Source organism: Diceros bicornis, chromosome 6 (genome assembly GCF_020826845.1).
Source record: "Diceros bicornis minor isolate mBicDic1 chromosome 6, mDicBic1.mat.cur, whole genome shotgun sequence".
Taxonomy (NCBI): Eukaryota; Metazoa; Chordata; class Mammalia; order Perissodactyla; family Rhinocerotidae; genus Diceros; species Diceros bicornis.
In genome coordinates this window covers 19,669,300-19,684,883 of record NC_080745.1, presented here as the reverse complement: position 1 = coordinate 19,684,883, position 15,584 = coordinate 19,669,300, and the positions used below count along the sequence as shown (strand labels likewise).

The following is a 15,584-nucleotide window of genomic DNA, read 5'->3' as shown; positions in this document are numbered from 1 at the left end:
AAGGGCAGACGGGGCAGGTGCATGAGCGCCGGAGCTCCAGAAGGGCGCTGGAGGAAGGCTGTGCGCTCGTCGGGTGCGCTTTGGCCCCGATACCCAGAGCAGCCAGTAAGCGGCGCTGGGCCTCGGCTTTCGCGGCCCGGAGGAGCGGGCTGCGGATTACCTGCAGCAGAGGGGAGCCGGCGAGCTCCTCCCCGCCCGCCCGCCCCCACTCCCCACCCCCACCCCGGCACTCACCCGGGCTCCGCGGGCTCGGCGCACTCGCTCGGAGGAGCCAGGCCGAGCAGTCTGCCTGCTGCAGGCAGGGAGCGCGAAGCGGGCGCGGCGGGGCTGCGAGGCCACCTCCCCGAGTCCTCCGGGCCGGGTCGCCCTCCTCCCGCACAGTGCTGCGCAGGGAGGCTGCCTCCTCGGCCGCCCCCGCCCGCCCGCGCGCGCCTCCTCCTCCGCTCTGCAGGCGGGGACCGCCTGGCGCTCGGCACCCAGCAGCCGCGGGCCCTCCCGCGCCCGGCTCCGGGCAGCAGCAGCAGGAGGCAGCGCGAGGGGCCGCCGCAGCCGCCGCTGGGCTCCGCGGGGCTCGGGAGCCGGCCCCGGCGAGAAGGCGCGGAGCCATGGCCGATGGGGGCGAGGGCGAGGACGAGATCCAGTTCCTTCGAACTGTAAGCGCCGCGCGTCTCGGGTGCCCCCAGGGGCAGGGGAGCCGGGGCATCCACTAGCGGGGTCTGGGCAGAGTGACAGCGGGCAGTGGGACGCGCAGGCGGGGCGGCGGGTGCCCACCGGGGTTGCGGGAGGAGCCGGGCATCCCCCAGTGTGTGCAGGTGTGCGTGTTGGGGCCAGGGAAGGTGCGTGTCTGTGCGCGCGTGTGTAAAGCCAGGGGACCGAGGCGGCGAGAGCGCGGCGAGCTGGCGGGAGGCGCACAGGCTCGGTCCCGGGGCACTGGGGACGGGCGCCTCGGAGCTCTCGGAGTCGGGGGAGGAGGCGGCGGCCGGTCCGGCCTGACTGATCGGCGGGGCTTGGACCTTCCGGGCAACCCGAGGCAGGGTGCCGACAGGGTGGCCCGTGGGGCGCGGGGGCGCGCGCAGTCGCCGGGAGTTCCGCCGCGACGCGGTTTCTCCGGCTTTCCGCCTGGACCCGCGCGCTGTCACGCAACCCAGGGATTCGCCCGCTTAGCGTAGCGCGCGCCGCGGCCGGCGGGCCGGGGAGGGGGTGCCGGACGCTCGCCGAGCTGTCCCCCAAGTCAAGGCGTTGCGAAGGGGAGGAGGAGTCGCCTGCGTGGTCACCGCGGTTCCCCGGGCCGTGGTGGTGCTGTTATTGCTGGCAGAACGTGGAAGGGATGGGAAGCGAGTGTGTGTGTGTGTGTGTGTCTGTGTGTGTGTCTGTGTGTGTGTGTGTCTGTGCGCGCGCGGGGGCGGGGGGAGGACAGCGCGAACGTGTCGTTCTCTAAATGCTGGCTTATTGAATGCCCAGTGCAGCAAAGTGTGTGTCTGTGTGTGTAAGGGCAGGATGGCTGCCCGGAATTTCCACACTGGGTGGCAGCGGGGAAAGGTTGGCTCCACGCTAATACAATTTTTTTTCCCTTTAAGTACCCCTTGGCACTGCTTCTTCCTCTCGCCGATTTGTTCAAACGCTGCAGATACTTCCCAGGCTGAGGCATTGCTCACCTCAGAGCTGGGACTGGAGAGCCTCTGACTAAAGAATATGCCCTAACTTCGCGTTAAGAATAACCTAGTTAGCCTTTGCAGCATCCTTTCCGCCCTGTCGGTCGTTTTCCTCCACTTCTGTCCGCCTCTCGCAGCGATAGTCCCTTACAGGGTTCCCCTACCCCCGCCCCAGACTGCAGCTTTGCTGTCACTTATTTCCTCAACAGTGGAACAGATATCACTTCCCAGTTACAAGTATCTCCACAACCACAGAAAGTCATAGAAATACTTAAATTTTGAAATAGTAACCAGACAGTAACTTTTAGGTTTAGGTTTTGGGTGCTAAACAAATGAAAAGAGTACATTTGTCCAAGAACATTGTGACTGTGTTTTCCTTTTTGCTCTTCTAATTTTTTTCTTTTTTTGGCACTGACTTTTGCATTGAGGGGGAAAATTCTTTAGAACGGATAAAAACCAGGGTATGCATCAGATGGTGAATGATTTGGCTTAATGGCTGCGTGTTATGCACCATTGCGTATGCTGTTGGCGGTATTGCTGGGGTAGGATCAGCTCTGAGGAGCCTGTTCACTAAAACCTTGCTCATGGGGAATGTTTTAAGCCTACTGGTAATACAGTTTATTTTTTATTTTTTTCGTCAATGTGGAAACTGTCTATAAGGTTTTTAAAAAAATATTAAAAGCCACATGAAAAGATATTTCTTAAAACCACCAGATCTTTTGTTCAGGTGGACAAAATATTTAGTTACTGTGTAATTTTTAGATTCTTTTTTTTTTCAAACTCTGATAGGGTTAAAATTAGCTAGAAAATTTTGGAAGGCTTCGTGCACTCAGTGGCTGTCTGCAGGCTTAAATGTTAAGCTGAGCTCATGGAGGTGGTGTTATCAGAATACTTAATGGGGACCGAGGTAATGTGCTTGCTGATGGGGTTCTGTACATATAAAGTAATGTCAACTCTGTGCCACTTGACAGCTGCCTGTCAGCCAGAGCAACACCTTTGATAAGTGGGTCCTGGGTAGAGATCTGGCAGTCCTAGGCTGGGATTTTTCTTTTAATAAAACATCCGTAGGTTGTTGTGCTGATGATAAATGACCTTGAAGGAGGTAACACAGAGGAGCAGGGGAATTTTTTTGGTGTAGCATTATCTAAAAGGAAAATGTGCCTTTCCTCTAAATTTTGCAGTTTTATTTGGAAATTCTCAAATCTTTTACCAACTCTTCTGTTTACTGCCTTTGCTCCTTTCCATTTTATTCTCTTAACCTGAGAATGTTAATGGTTCAGAAACGGTAATGGAGTTAGTAATGGAGAGAATGTAGTTCTTACAGTAAATTCATCTCTTTTGGGGGGGGGCATTTATTTCTCTGTTGTGTACAGTCTTGTCCATATGAGTTATTTCTTCTTTTTTTTTTCCTGAGGAAGATCAGCCCTGTGCTAACATCTGCCAGTCCTCCTCTTTTTTTTTTTTTTTTTTTTGCTGAGGAAGACTGGCTCTGGGCTAACATCCATGCCCATCTTCCTCCACTTTATATGGGATGCCGCTACAGCATGGCTTGCCAAGCAGTGCGTCAGTGCATGCCCAGGATCTGAACTGGCAAACCCCGGGCCGCGGCAGCAGGGCACGCGCACTGAACCGCTTGCGCCACCGGGCTGGCCCCATTTCTTCTTTTTTTCAATAGCCCAGGGAGTATTAATAATCTGTACATGTAGATGAAATAGTTGTAGATTATGGATGAAGCTGTTGTGCTTAAAAAAGAAAATCAAACAGTCATTAAGAGACCATAACTGTGAAGTGGACTAGACATTTCATATATTCTGATTAGAGCACGTTAAGTATTATCTTGGATTTTTATTCAAGCACTACAGCTCACTGAAGCATCTTTGGCACCTTTCTGTCCACAGAAAGCTTTTTTTCCCCCTTGTTCTTCTTCTAGAAGAGGTCACTGTTAAGGGAAGCAAAGGTGAAATCTTTAATGGCCCGTGTCCATGAGTTATGTCTGCTGCTGTGAATTAATTCTTCATTTGAGAAGGGGAGTTTTCTCACTCTTTAGCCTGTGCCCACACCACTCTGATCTCTTTTCCTTTATGCACTTGTGAGTTTGCTAACATTCCCTTCAAATGGTTACATAGACTAATGATCATCTTCCATTCAGTGGCTCCCCCACCAGTTGGAAGCATGCCTGCTCCGATGTATTTATCTTTGAGAGAAATTAAGAATGCGTCCATGTAAACTCTGGATGTACTGGACACATAGAAGAGTCCTATAATAAAATAAGCCTTCGGCCCCCTAATGCATTTGTTCACTGTCATATCCAAAGATACCCGTGATTTGGAATGTGGTGTTTATTTAAAAAATTTTATTAACTTACCAATATAGCAATGAATTGTAATTTGGTACTTAAAAACATGAATCTTTTTAGTTACACTCCTCTTTTTTTCAAGCAGTCTTTCAGAATTTTATAGAAGGAATTCCTTGACTTTAAGAAATCTTACCATGATGTATAATAACCTAGGTCAAGGGTTGATTCTAAGTGCTTTGTCTTTCTTTCATTTTCTAAGTACAGTGGAGTTACTCTTGGGGTGTAGTGTGTCATGTAGTTTTGTATTGATATAGAGACTGAGACTTCAAACTTAGTCCTGGCTGCAAAAATTAGTGCAATAAGAATGATTTTAGCTTTCCTCTGTCCTTCTTTTGCAGAATGAACTATTTCACTGTAGATTTCTTCTCCATGCTTATGCATCTTGCTCGATAGTGATAGGAAACATCTTAGAAAGTATTCAGCACTTAATAGTAATAATCATAAAGTAGAGATGCCAAAGCACAACACTGTGAAATAGATTGGGCTGAAATATTTAGCCTGAGTTTGTAGGCATACAGGAAGGTTAATTGTATGAAGTCAGAGGCTCAGCCGTGCAGAACCACGACTAAAACTCAGATCTTTGACTAATGTCCTTTCTGGGAGAGAAAGACTGCTTTATCAGCTGCTCAAGTATGTTTTAGGTTTACAGCAAACAGAATATGCAATCAGATTTCTCAGCTGTAGGAATGTCACAGGGTACAAATGAAAAGACTCTGAGTGAGCAGTGGGAATTTGCACCTTTTGCTCCCTTGATAATGAAGGCGTGAGGAGCTTTAGATAGAAATGCACGGTGGTATTTTTTCAAGGAACTGATGGAAAGCCCATCCAGGCTTACTTTTTTTTACTTAGACATTAGTGTGTACACATTGGCAGGAAGGGCAGGGACTAAAACACTTAGGGCACTAATTTATTTGACATTCACTCCTATTTGTACTTTGACTTTAGGTAAGTGTTTTTATCAAGGCTGAATTACCCAAGAAAGGATTACAACTTCTGGGTGACTGCTTCCATAGATAGCCGTTGGGGCAGAGGGAGAGATGATGAAGAACATATTTGTCTCCTGAAACTCTGACATTTTGGGAATTTTATTAATTCAGAAAAATGTTTGTTGAACACCTTCCGTATGCATGGCATGATGTTAGGTGTTAAGGAAGCATTCGAAATAAGGAGAGAAGTGGTTTGCAATTATAATCACAAAGAAAAGACTTAGAGGCTGACATGGAACAATTAGAAGGAAAAAGCACATGTATAAACTCTAGGATACTAGAGTACGAAGAGACCTTTAGAAAACATTACCCAGTCTCCCCCTGCTTCCCCAACCTCTGTCATTTTGCAGATAAGGAAATTGGACTCAGAGAGCTGAAATAATTTGCCCAGTGTCACACTCCAAATTAGTGGCTGTCTTAGTTCAGTTTGCTATAACAGAATACCATAGACTGGGTGGCTTAAACAACAGACATTTCTCTCGCACAGTTCTGGAGATGGGGGAGTCCAAGATCAAGGTGCTGGCAGATCTGGTGTGTAATGAGGGCTCTCTTCCTGGTTTGCAGATGGCCATCTTCTTGTTGTATCCTCATATGGCCGAGAGACAAATCATCTCTCTTGTGTTTCTTCTTCTAAGGACACTAATCCCGTTCATGAGGGTCCCACCCTCATGACCTAATTACCTTTAAAAGCACCACTTCCTAATACCATCCCATTGGGAGTTAGGATTTTAACATATGAATTTGGGGGGACACAAACGTTCAGTCCGTAACAGCTGCATAGAGTAATGCAAAGTGTGTGAAAATCTCTGAAGAATTGCCAAAATGGTAGTTTATCAGACACTGTTCTTTGTAGAGTAGGTTTAAACACACCTGTCTCATTTTAACCTTATCTTCACCTTCACAGGGTTCACTGTCTAAATCTGCCCTCTTGTTCTTCCAGCCACTGAAAAGGAGGTTTCTTTCCTCCTTTCTACAGTTCCAATCTCTCGTGTGTGTGTATGTGTCCTAGATCTCAATACTTACTCACTAGTCCAGGACAGGAATCTTCAGGTATCCTATCCTTGCTTTGCCTCCCTCTCCACTTGTTCCTTCTGGTTGATCTTGAAGCATGCTAATTTCTCCCGTCTTAAAATTTCTTTGTTTGACCCTGGTGCCTGATTCAGCTGCTCAATTCCTCCAAATGTGGTCTCCACTCACTGCTTGTCTCCACCTCTCTGTAATTGTCATCTAGCTTCTCTTCTCTGTTACTGGGTGTTACCAGTGACCTCCTCCATGCCGAATCTAAATGCTCATCTCTGCCCCTGTTCCTTAGACCGCTCAAACTCTACTAACCTTGCCCTCCTTTTTGAAACTCCTCTGTTTGGCTTTGGAGATGTGGCACATTCTGAGTTATTTTTATACATTTCTGATCATGCTTTTTTGAGGTTCTTTTCACTCCTTCTACTCCAAGTCTGTGATTATCCCAAAAGATTCCGTCCTATTTCCTGTTCTGTCTCTTCTGCCTCCATGAGCTTATCTGTGCCACAAAGTCTGGGATCCTTGGAATAATAGAGTTTTAAAAAACTTAACAATGACTTCATTCAGCTCTGAGAGCCAGAGAAATTACAGGAACTTTTCCAAAGCTGTTCCTTCGTGTAGAAGAAACCCGCCACAGATCTGACAGCCTTCAGCCCCTTATTCCCAGCTTCCCGCAGCCTCTGTTTTGACTCCACTCCTATCTCTGGACTCTGGACACACTGTGCTGAGCTCACGTGTGTTTTGTCCCCTGAGTGGCTCTTCCTCCCAGTGGCTGTGTGTCGGCCAGTGGCACTGCCATTTCAGGCTCTGGCTTACAGACACCAGTGTGATCCTAATCTGCAGGAGACCTGGGTCTGAGGCCTGAATCCACCAGTACCTAGCTTATGGATTTGAGAAAATTTTAAAAATTTCCCTTATAAGAAAAAGATAATATTAGGCATCTCAGAGGAATTTTTGAAGATAGTATGATGCAATTTATGTGAAAAACCTATTACAGTGCCTGGCTCATGGTGGGTGCTCAATGCATTAATTTAGTTCTTTTTTCTCCCCTTGTATCTGATTTGTCATCATCTCCTGTCGTGTTTTCCTTGGCAATCTAGCTCACATTGAGATTTCTTTCATAGCCCAGTACTTAGGTTCTAGCCTTCATCATCTCCCTTCCCCCAATCAATTGCAGCCCACCATGATTTCTCTTGCTGTTTTAATCTTCCTAAAACCCTTGTGTTCATGCCACTACACCTCAGTTCCAGATTTCTGTCACATCCAGTCTACCTTCTCTACTTGGCTCATGACTTTCTAATCTAGTCTGATTTTTTTTGTGTGTGTGAGGAAGATCAGCCCTGAGCTAACATCCGATGCCAATCCTCCTCTTTTTTCTTTTTGCTGAGGAAGATTGGCTCTGGGCTAACATCTGTGCCCATCTTCCTCTACTTTATGTGGGACACTGCCACAGCATGGCTTGACAAGTGGTGCATCAGTGCATGCCCGAGATCTGAACCTGGGAACCCCAGGTTGCCAAAGCGGAGCGCACGTACTTAACCGCTGGGCCACCAGGCCGGCCCTTAATCTAGCCTGATTTTTTGACACCTTATTTAAATTCCCCATCCTTCGTGGAGCTTTCTTGGATCACTCCAAGCAATTCTGAATTTATCTTTTTCTGACCATCTCTTGAGCTTCCCAGTTCTACACATCTTATCACTTTTTTGTGATCCTAATTTTGGTCCCCTAATTCTCTGTGGGAGGGTTGTGACCCTGTTGGGGGGCATTAGTTTCCCATGATGCTTAGCACATTGTTAACTACAAGGACAGGCTTGAGAGAAATCTTCAGGCAAATGGAAGGCTGGGACAAGAGAAATTTTCCTCCTTCTTTTCTCCCCCGATTAAATGTGAAGATCACCTGAATGTGTTCAAATGCAGAAAGAAGGAACCTGTTATGAGGGAAGTAGGCAAAGATAGCAGGGGCAGGAGGGTGGAAGTAAGATCCCTTCCAGAGGCAGAAGAGTAGGAGGTCAGTGGGTTAAATTCCGAAGGGAGGGCAGAGGAGGTGTGTGGTGATGGTTGCGGACTTGGAAGGTGGCTGTGGCTCCTGGGCCAGCTTGGGGGGCATCTGGTCTCAGGCTTATGAGGGGAATTTGAGAGAAGGAAGTTCGTTGTAGTTACAGAGGCAAGTGAACTAAGGAGAGGAAGAGAATAAGTGAAGGAGTGAGTCTGAGTGATTGGGGCTGCCCAAGAGAGACACTGGGTTCTAGTCAGAATTCATATTTCAAATGAGAAGCTTCTAGATGGTGAGATGACTTCCAGGGCATCGCAGGGGCATCCAGTGATGCAACTTTATCCACTTACTTTCATCCTTTTTAATCATGGGAAGAAGATCGGGATGGGAACTCTGCTGATAAGTGGTTGTGTGACTTTGGGGTTGGCAGGGTCCTGTAAAAACTCTTGTGAGAAAGATAAAATGGGGAGTTAGTTATCTCCGAGGGGCTCTCTGTGGTTGGTTCATGTTATCTTGTGAAGAGTCCTGTGGTCAGCTGGACTCACCGTTTAGAAGGATGTGTATAATAAAACTTGCCCTTGGACTGGAAACGCATGCTTCTGATGATCCTGGGGTCCCTGGAAATTCTCATTCTGGTGGATCACAGGGTCGTTAACTAAATTCCTAGCAATCTTCCTTGCTAATCCTCTCTACTGTCTTACCTTTGAAGTGCTTCTTTGGATTCCTATTATTGCTTGGGCTAGTGAAGAAGTGACCCATATTTCTGGGCTTTCCTAAAGCATTACAGTTGACCTCAAAGCCCAGATAGGTTTATTTGCTAGTTCCTGTGGCCCAATAAAAGTTCTGTTAGTGATGTTTCAGCAATGAAATGGAAATCTGAAGCTTTCCGTGTTATTAACTTGGGGTGTCCAGAGGACCTGCACATAACTGCCTCTACTCATTATCCAAGCGGAGTAAGGGACAGAGAGAACTAGAGCCACCGACACGTGTGCCCGGGTGAGACCTCCACTAGGTGGCTGTGCTCGGGCACCTGCTGTCACCAAATGATGATCACTGTTTGCCAGTTTACCTGAAGAAAACCTTAAGTTTAGCTGGGGAGCCAAGGCAGATGCAAGGCAGAAAGTGCTTTAGGAGCTCAGAGGGTGATGGGGCCTGCTGGATCTGAGGAGGGTTGAGGCAGGAGTTACAGTGGGTGCTGTGAGTTCACACTTGTTTGCAGGGACACACACTTCTCAGTGTGTGGGGGAAACTTGTATGATTGTTGAGCGACACAGCCTCACACGTGCCCTTCAGCGAGGCAAGAACAACTCCATGTGGTCAGTTTATTTTTTCTACTGTGGCAAGCACTTTTTTTTTTCCTTAAAAAAAGTTTGTGATTTAAAAAACTTTTTGTACATTTTTTCCACTTCTCATGAAATTTTTAACTGTTTTATTTCTCTCTGAATTTAGAATCTGACTCATAATGTTCACGTGAATCCATGAATTTCACTTGTATTTAATACATAACCAAAGATATATATTGAGAGGACAAAAAAAAGAGAAAAGAAAAATGAAAAATTACAAGAAAAATCAAATCCTTAGTGTTGAGTAAATTGAGACATTGTTAAAATAAGTACTAAATGTCACACCGAGTTTACAGCCGTTAAAAGTTGTGCTCACTTATTTTCCACAGTGGGTTTCTGATTATTAAAATAAAAGGAATTATAATTTAACTTCTTGTAGATTTCAATGGAGTTTATATTTATTTCACATTCAAGGAAATTTTCATGAGGAAATTTTGGTCACACACACACACATGAAAGAAAGCTAGTATTCCATATTTCTTTTTACCAAATTTTGACCCTCAAGTGAAATTCTATTAAGTTATTCATGGGTAGCAGTGAAATGTTGGTCTCTGTTACTGCTTCCAGTACTTGGGGTTTTTTGTTTTTGTTTTTTTGAAAGGAGTGGATGACAGGCCCCATGAGTGAGAGATGCCATTTAGATAGTGGCAGGGCTGAAGATAAACCAGCACCGTCTTAGTGCTTAGGGAAAATGGCGTCCACTTGTCTTTTCGAGGTTGTCTGGGGCATTCTTAGGGCACATCTGAACAGCTCCACAGGCTGAGAGAAGTTCCTCCTCTCCTGTGAAGTACGGTGGCAGCCCTGAGGGGTAACCATCTCTCTGGTGTGGTCAGGAGGCCAGAGCTGTTTTATATAGTTGCTTACTTTCTAGTGTTGATGGCTTTATTTCTTGTAGGTTCATTTATGTGTGTCATGCAGAATGTCTGCTTTAAGTTTTTCCATGTATTTTCTCACGAAATCCTTACAGAATCCCTCAGAGGAAGGTACAAATAAGTCTAGTTGCTGGCCCCATGTTTGCAGATGGCAGGCGGTGGGGCTAGTTTCAGACCCAAGCAGGTGGCTCTAGAACCTAAACTCTTAAAGACCATACAGGGTCCCTTTCTGCCAGAGAAGAATGTGTTCGAAAACAGGAGGGAAACTTGGTTCCCTCTGTGGGAGTATGCTTTATATTATCAACTGTGACTTTCTTAAACTACCAGTGCCTCACAGAACGTGTACCATGTAACAGGTCATCATTAAATGTTTGTGGAATTGAGTTGAACTGATGCTGTGAGACAATATTTTAGATAATAAATATAGAATAGAGCAATTGTATGCAAAGTTCACTAGGTTATCTTAATTCAGGATGCACAAATTGGGTACCTAGTTTGTTCACAGCACAATACCAGGTACATAGGAGGTACCCTGGAGGTCCCGTAGAGTTGCAGGGTCGAAACAGTGGAACTTTATACACATCAGCTTGGGAACAGTAAGCTCATGGTCCTGTGAGGATTGTGCTCTGTGTAAAGTCAGAGGGGACGGTGGGTGAAGATGTGATGATTGTGGCTATGGTAGGGGGCTCAAAGCCTCCACCTCTATAAGGTGGATTAAATGGCTGTAAAAGTAGACTAGATTTTATAAAATGTAAAAATAACACGAAAGACAGTATCCAGAATGTAGAACAACATGTAAGGCAGGAATTAAAGCTTCAATAAAATGCCACATGGATCTCTGAAAATGCCCCCAAATTCCACTTGTAGTTTCTGAAAATTTTGATTCATTTTATTTTTGAAACAGTTGAAATTTGAGGGAATAGGCTAAGGGGTCAAAATATATTTCAAAGTGCCTTTTTAAAAGGAAGACTTAATATTTTAAACAACTGTTCTTCAGGGACATATACAGTTCTGAGCCTATAGGGCAGAGCAGAATTTTTTTCCTTCTTTTCAGGGAAGAACAACATATTGAAGGATGATTGGGGCACTTGAAAAATTGAGCAGAAACACACACACTCACACTGGCTGGTTTTCATCCTCGCTGCCCTTTTACCTCTCTCCTTATTATCTTCTACAATATTCCGTCTGTCTCCTTTGGTCTTGGACTCATCTGACATGATTTGTCTTCAAGGACAGTGCCCACGGTTGGGAGCTATGATCAGCTTACAGGTTCTGGCTTGTGGGTTCAGTGAAATGTCAGGAAACATTTCTTCTTGAGTCGCAGACAAACGAAAAGCTGAGATGAATTGTTTCTGATTGATGGCTGTCAAAGGAGCTGAAAGCATCCGTTCTGCTGTGGTCCTCTTTGTGACAGTAAAGGGGGCCATCATCTCCTGAAGGTGGGGCATCGTTATTGAGTATCAAGTCCTACTGCTGCTGCAAAGAAGAGCATCACTCAGGAAAGCCTGCAAAGTTGGCCCAATTTAAGTCCTACTTAGGCAAAAGAGGATACATAAACTGGTAAAGGAGAAGAGAGTTGTGGTTTCACTGCTGCCTGCTCCAATGCCTGTCTTGTCTTTTTTCTTTTTTTCCCATGGGACTGCTTTAGCATGTATGTATGTATTTATTTTATTGCGGTATAATTGACGTATAACATTAGTTTCGTTATGTACAACACAATTTGTATTGTATTGTATATATATATTTGTATATATTTTGTATATTTGTATATATTGTGAAATGATCATCACAATAAATCTAGTTAACATCCATCACCACACAGAATTACAAAATATTTTTTTCTTGTGATGAGAACTTTTAAGATCTACTGTCTTAGCAACTTTCAGATATATAACACAGTATTGTCTGGCAACCACCAATTGGTTCTCTGTATCTATGAGTTCAGTTTTTTTGTTTTGTTTTTGTTTTTAGATTCTGCATATAAGCGAGATCATACTGTATTTGTCTTTGACTTATTTCACTTAGCATAATGCCTTCAAGGTTCATCTTTGTTGTCACAAATGGCAAGATTTCATTCTTTTTTATGGCCGAATAATATTCCATCGCATATATGTACCACATCTTTATCCATTCATCAATTGGTGGACACTTAGGTTGTTTCCATATCTTGGCTATTGTAAATAATGCTGCAGTGAACATGGGAGTGCAGATATCTTTTTGAGTTAGTGTTTTTGTTTCATTCAGATAAATACCCAGAAGTGGGATTCCTAGATCACATGGTAGTTCTATTTTTAATTTGTTTAGAAACCTCCATATGTTTTTTCATAGCAGCTGTACCAATTTACATTCCCACCAACAGTGCACAAGGGTTCCTTTTTCTCCGCACCCTCGCCAACACTTGTTATTTCTTGTCTTTTTGATAATAGCCATTCTGCCAGGTGTGAGGTGATGTCTCATTGTGGTTTTGATCTGTCTTTTCTTTTAGTTCATTTTGAAATATTTCTTGACTACCTGCTGTGTGCCAAGCACCATGCTGGGTGCTGGGACTCACATGTATCTGAGCTTGTTCCTGCCTTCAGGGTGTTTATTATATCTCTGGTGGGTGGGATGGAGAAGAAGGAAAAAGCCAATGTTCTACTACAGAGTGGACATAAGGCAGATAACTGTTATAGGAGAGGATGTTGAGGAGGGGGGGATCCATGTCTGATCATTATGATTGTCCAAGGCTTCATGGAGGAGGCAGCATTTACAGTCACAGAATTTTCTGACTGAAAAGGAACTTCAGGTCTAACTCCATGATTTTGTAGTGAAGGAAAATGAAAGGACCTCAGTATTTTGGCTACCATTTAGCTCGGATAGGATAGCCACAATGCATTTGATTCCTGGAACAATTCATTTAGTCTGTAAAGCAGTTAATTGCTTTTAACACAGATCAGGAAACTGAGTTGCAGAGAGGTGAGGTGAGTTGCTCAAGGGCAATTAATGAGTAAGTGATGTTGTTGGTGTGCCCAAGGTCTTTCTGATGCCAAAGCCCTTTTCTTTCCTTCCTTCCTTCCCTCCCTCCCTCCCTCCCTTCTTCCATCCTTCTTTCTTTCCTTCCAGTGGTCAGGATCTCTAAGTTGTAGAAAACTGATAGTAATGATTCCTGAGTGTTTAATTCTTAACCACAGAAAATGCAAATTTTATCTGGTGGAATGCACTTGTGAATACTGAGCACTTTTGCACCTGGCAAGCAAATTCATTTACGTTTTCCTGATAGGCTTGTATATTTGTATGTTCTTTGGATTCTCCTTTGAACCTGCTGTAACATCGTACTGGTTCTTTCATGTTATTGAATTCATATTGATTATGAATTCAATAAAATCTTAGACACATGTTCATTTTATGTTTGTTTGAGTTATGTTTTTACCTTTTTAAAAAGTGTATCTTTAATATCACTAATATGCCTTTTAAAAATGGGTAGGATTTTGATGAATTGGGATGAGAAGGGTGGGCAGACAGGCTCCCAAGTGAGTAGAGGCAGTGTGTTGGTATTCTCTGTTTTCTCAGCTTTTAGTGCATTTCGCACTCGTCTCTGCCCTGCTCTGTGTCCAGGAGGGTCCTGTTCTCACTGGGCACTGGGAACACTGTTTCTTCCCCTTGTCACCTTGATAGAGGGCTGGTAACAGCTGCCCACTGTTGTAGTCACTAGGTGTCTCTCCCTCTCTGTTGGACCCCATCACCCTCTCTGTCCACTCCTTGACCCTTTCATTAAGTGCCTTTCAGTGAAGCCCTTCGAGAGTGCCATCTCTTTCCTCGGCAGGTCCCTGACTGAAGCCGCTGGGAAACCCAGGGGGCGTGTTTGGGAAAGAGACTCTGTGAGTGTGGCTGTGGTAATCCTGGGGGGGTTGGGAGCCTTGAGACCACCAGGGGCAGGGATTTATACTTAATTCATAAGGTAAGAAGGGCCTTTGAAGTTATTATTTTTTTCTTCTTTTTCTTTTTTTCCCCTCTAGGGAGGGAAATGGGTCAGAGCTGTCTGTTAGGAAGATTAATGTGGCAGCAATTTATAAGATAAATTGGGATATAGAGAGATCAGAGAGAGACTGGAGTGGAGAGGCCTATTAGGAGACAGTCACCATGCAGTGGGTGCAAGATAATTCAGCCCAAATTTGTGTGGTGGTTGTGGGAATGAAGGAGGAGAGAGGTTTAAGAGATGCTGTGGAGGAAGGGTTTCAGGATTGGTAACTGATCAGACATAAGGAGAGGAAAATGACAGAGATGAGCTTAGGAGACTCGAAGAAACGTGGTACAAGTGATGGTTTCAGGGGAAGGCAGTAGAATTAGTTTTGGAAATTTTGATTTTGAGGTATGTTGTGGACTGACTTGTGTCCGCCCCCACCCCCCCCCCGCCAAATAATATGTTGGAATCCTAACCCTCAGTACCTCAGAATGTGATCTTATTTGGAGATAGGGTCTTTACAGAGGTAATCAGGTTAAAATAAGGTTATTACAGTGGGCCCTACTCCAGTATGACTGATGTCCTTATAAAAAAGGGGAAATTTGGATTCAGAAGTGTACAGAAGGAAGATGATGTAAAGACACCCAGGGAGAGCACTGTGTGAAGACAGGATTGGAGCAATGCTTGTGTAAGCCAAGGAACACCTAAGGCTACCAGAAGCCAGGAGGGAGGCCTGGAACATGTTCTCCCTTTCAGCCCTCCGAAGGAGCCAACCCTGCTGACACCTCGATCTCGGACTTCTGGCCTCCAGAGCTGTGACAATAAATTTCTGTTGTTTAAGCCGCCCACTGTATTACTTTGTAATGGCAGCCCTAGGAAACTAATACAAGGTACGGAGCTGGAAACGTGGACTTAGTGTTTTGGAGAGAGAATGGGCCTAAAGAGGCAGATCTGAATGATATCTGAGTGATAGCAAAGCCACAGAAATGGATGAGATGATCTCGGATAAGGAGCATGTAGAGCCCTTGGGAGTGAAGGCCAGGAGGAAGGTGACTGAAAAGACCTTTGAGGGGGTCTCCAAGGGGAAGGTCAAAGTAGATGCCCTACTGCAGGAGACTGCAAAGGGAGAGGGGTCAGGAAACTGAGGTAGGCAACGTACCTCATACACTGAGGAAGGGGAAGACGGAGAAGAGGTGGAAGCTTGAGAGGGAAGCAAGTTTGAAAGAAAGTTATGATTTTTTTCTTTTCGCGTGGGAGAGACTATAATGTAAGTTATGGGGAGGAGGGATAATTCATGGAGCAAGGGCCTCGGTACAGGACAGGATAGAGACCACCCTGCCCTCCCCCTGCTGCCATAATTGGGCACACAAAGAAACTGATGCATCCCCTCTTTTTGCAGATACTTAATTATTTATTGCTTTACCT

General features: G+C 45.1%; 1 protein-coding gene across 1 annotated transcript in view; it reads left to right on the top strand.

The window, feature by feature from the left end:
• Positions 1-554: 554 nt before the first annotated feature.
• Positions 555-15,584, top strand: part of RYR2 (ryanodine receptor 2) — a 683,573-nt gene continuing 668,543 nt past the window's right edge. The window contains exon 1 of the mRNA XM_058542954.1: positions 555-653. Coding sequence (XP_058398937.1) covers positions 606-653 — 48 coding nt within the window. The 5' untranslated portion in view covers positions 555-605. The remainder of the gene's footprint in view (positions 654-15,584) is intronic.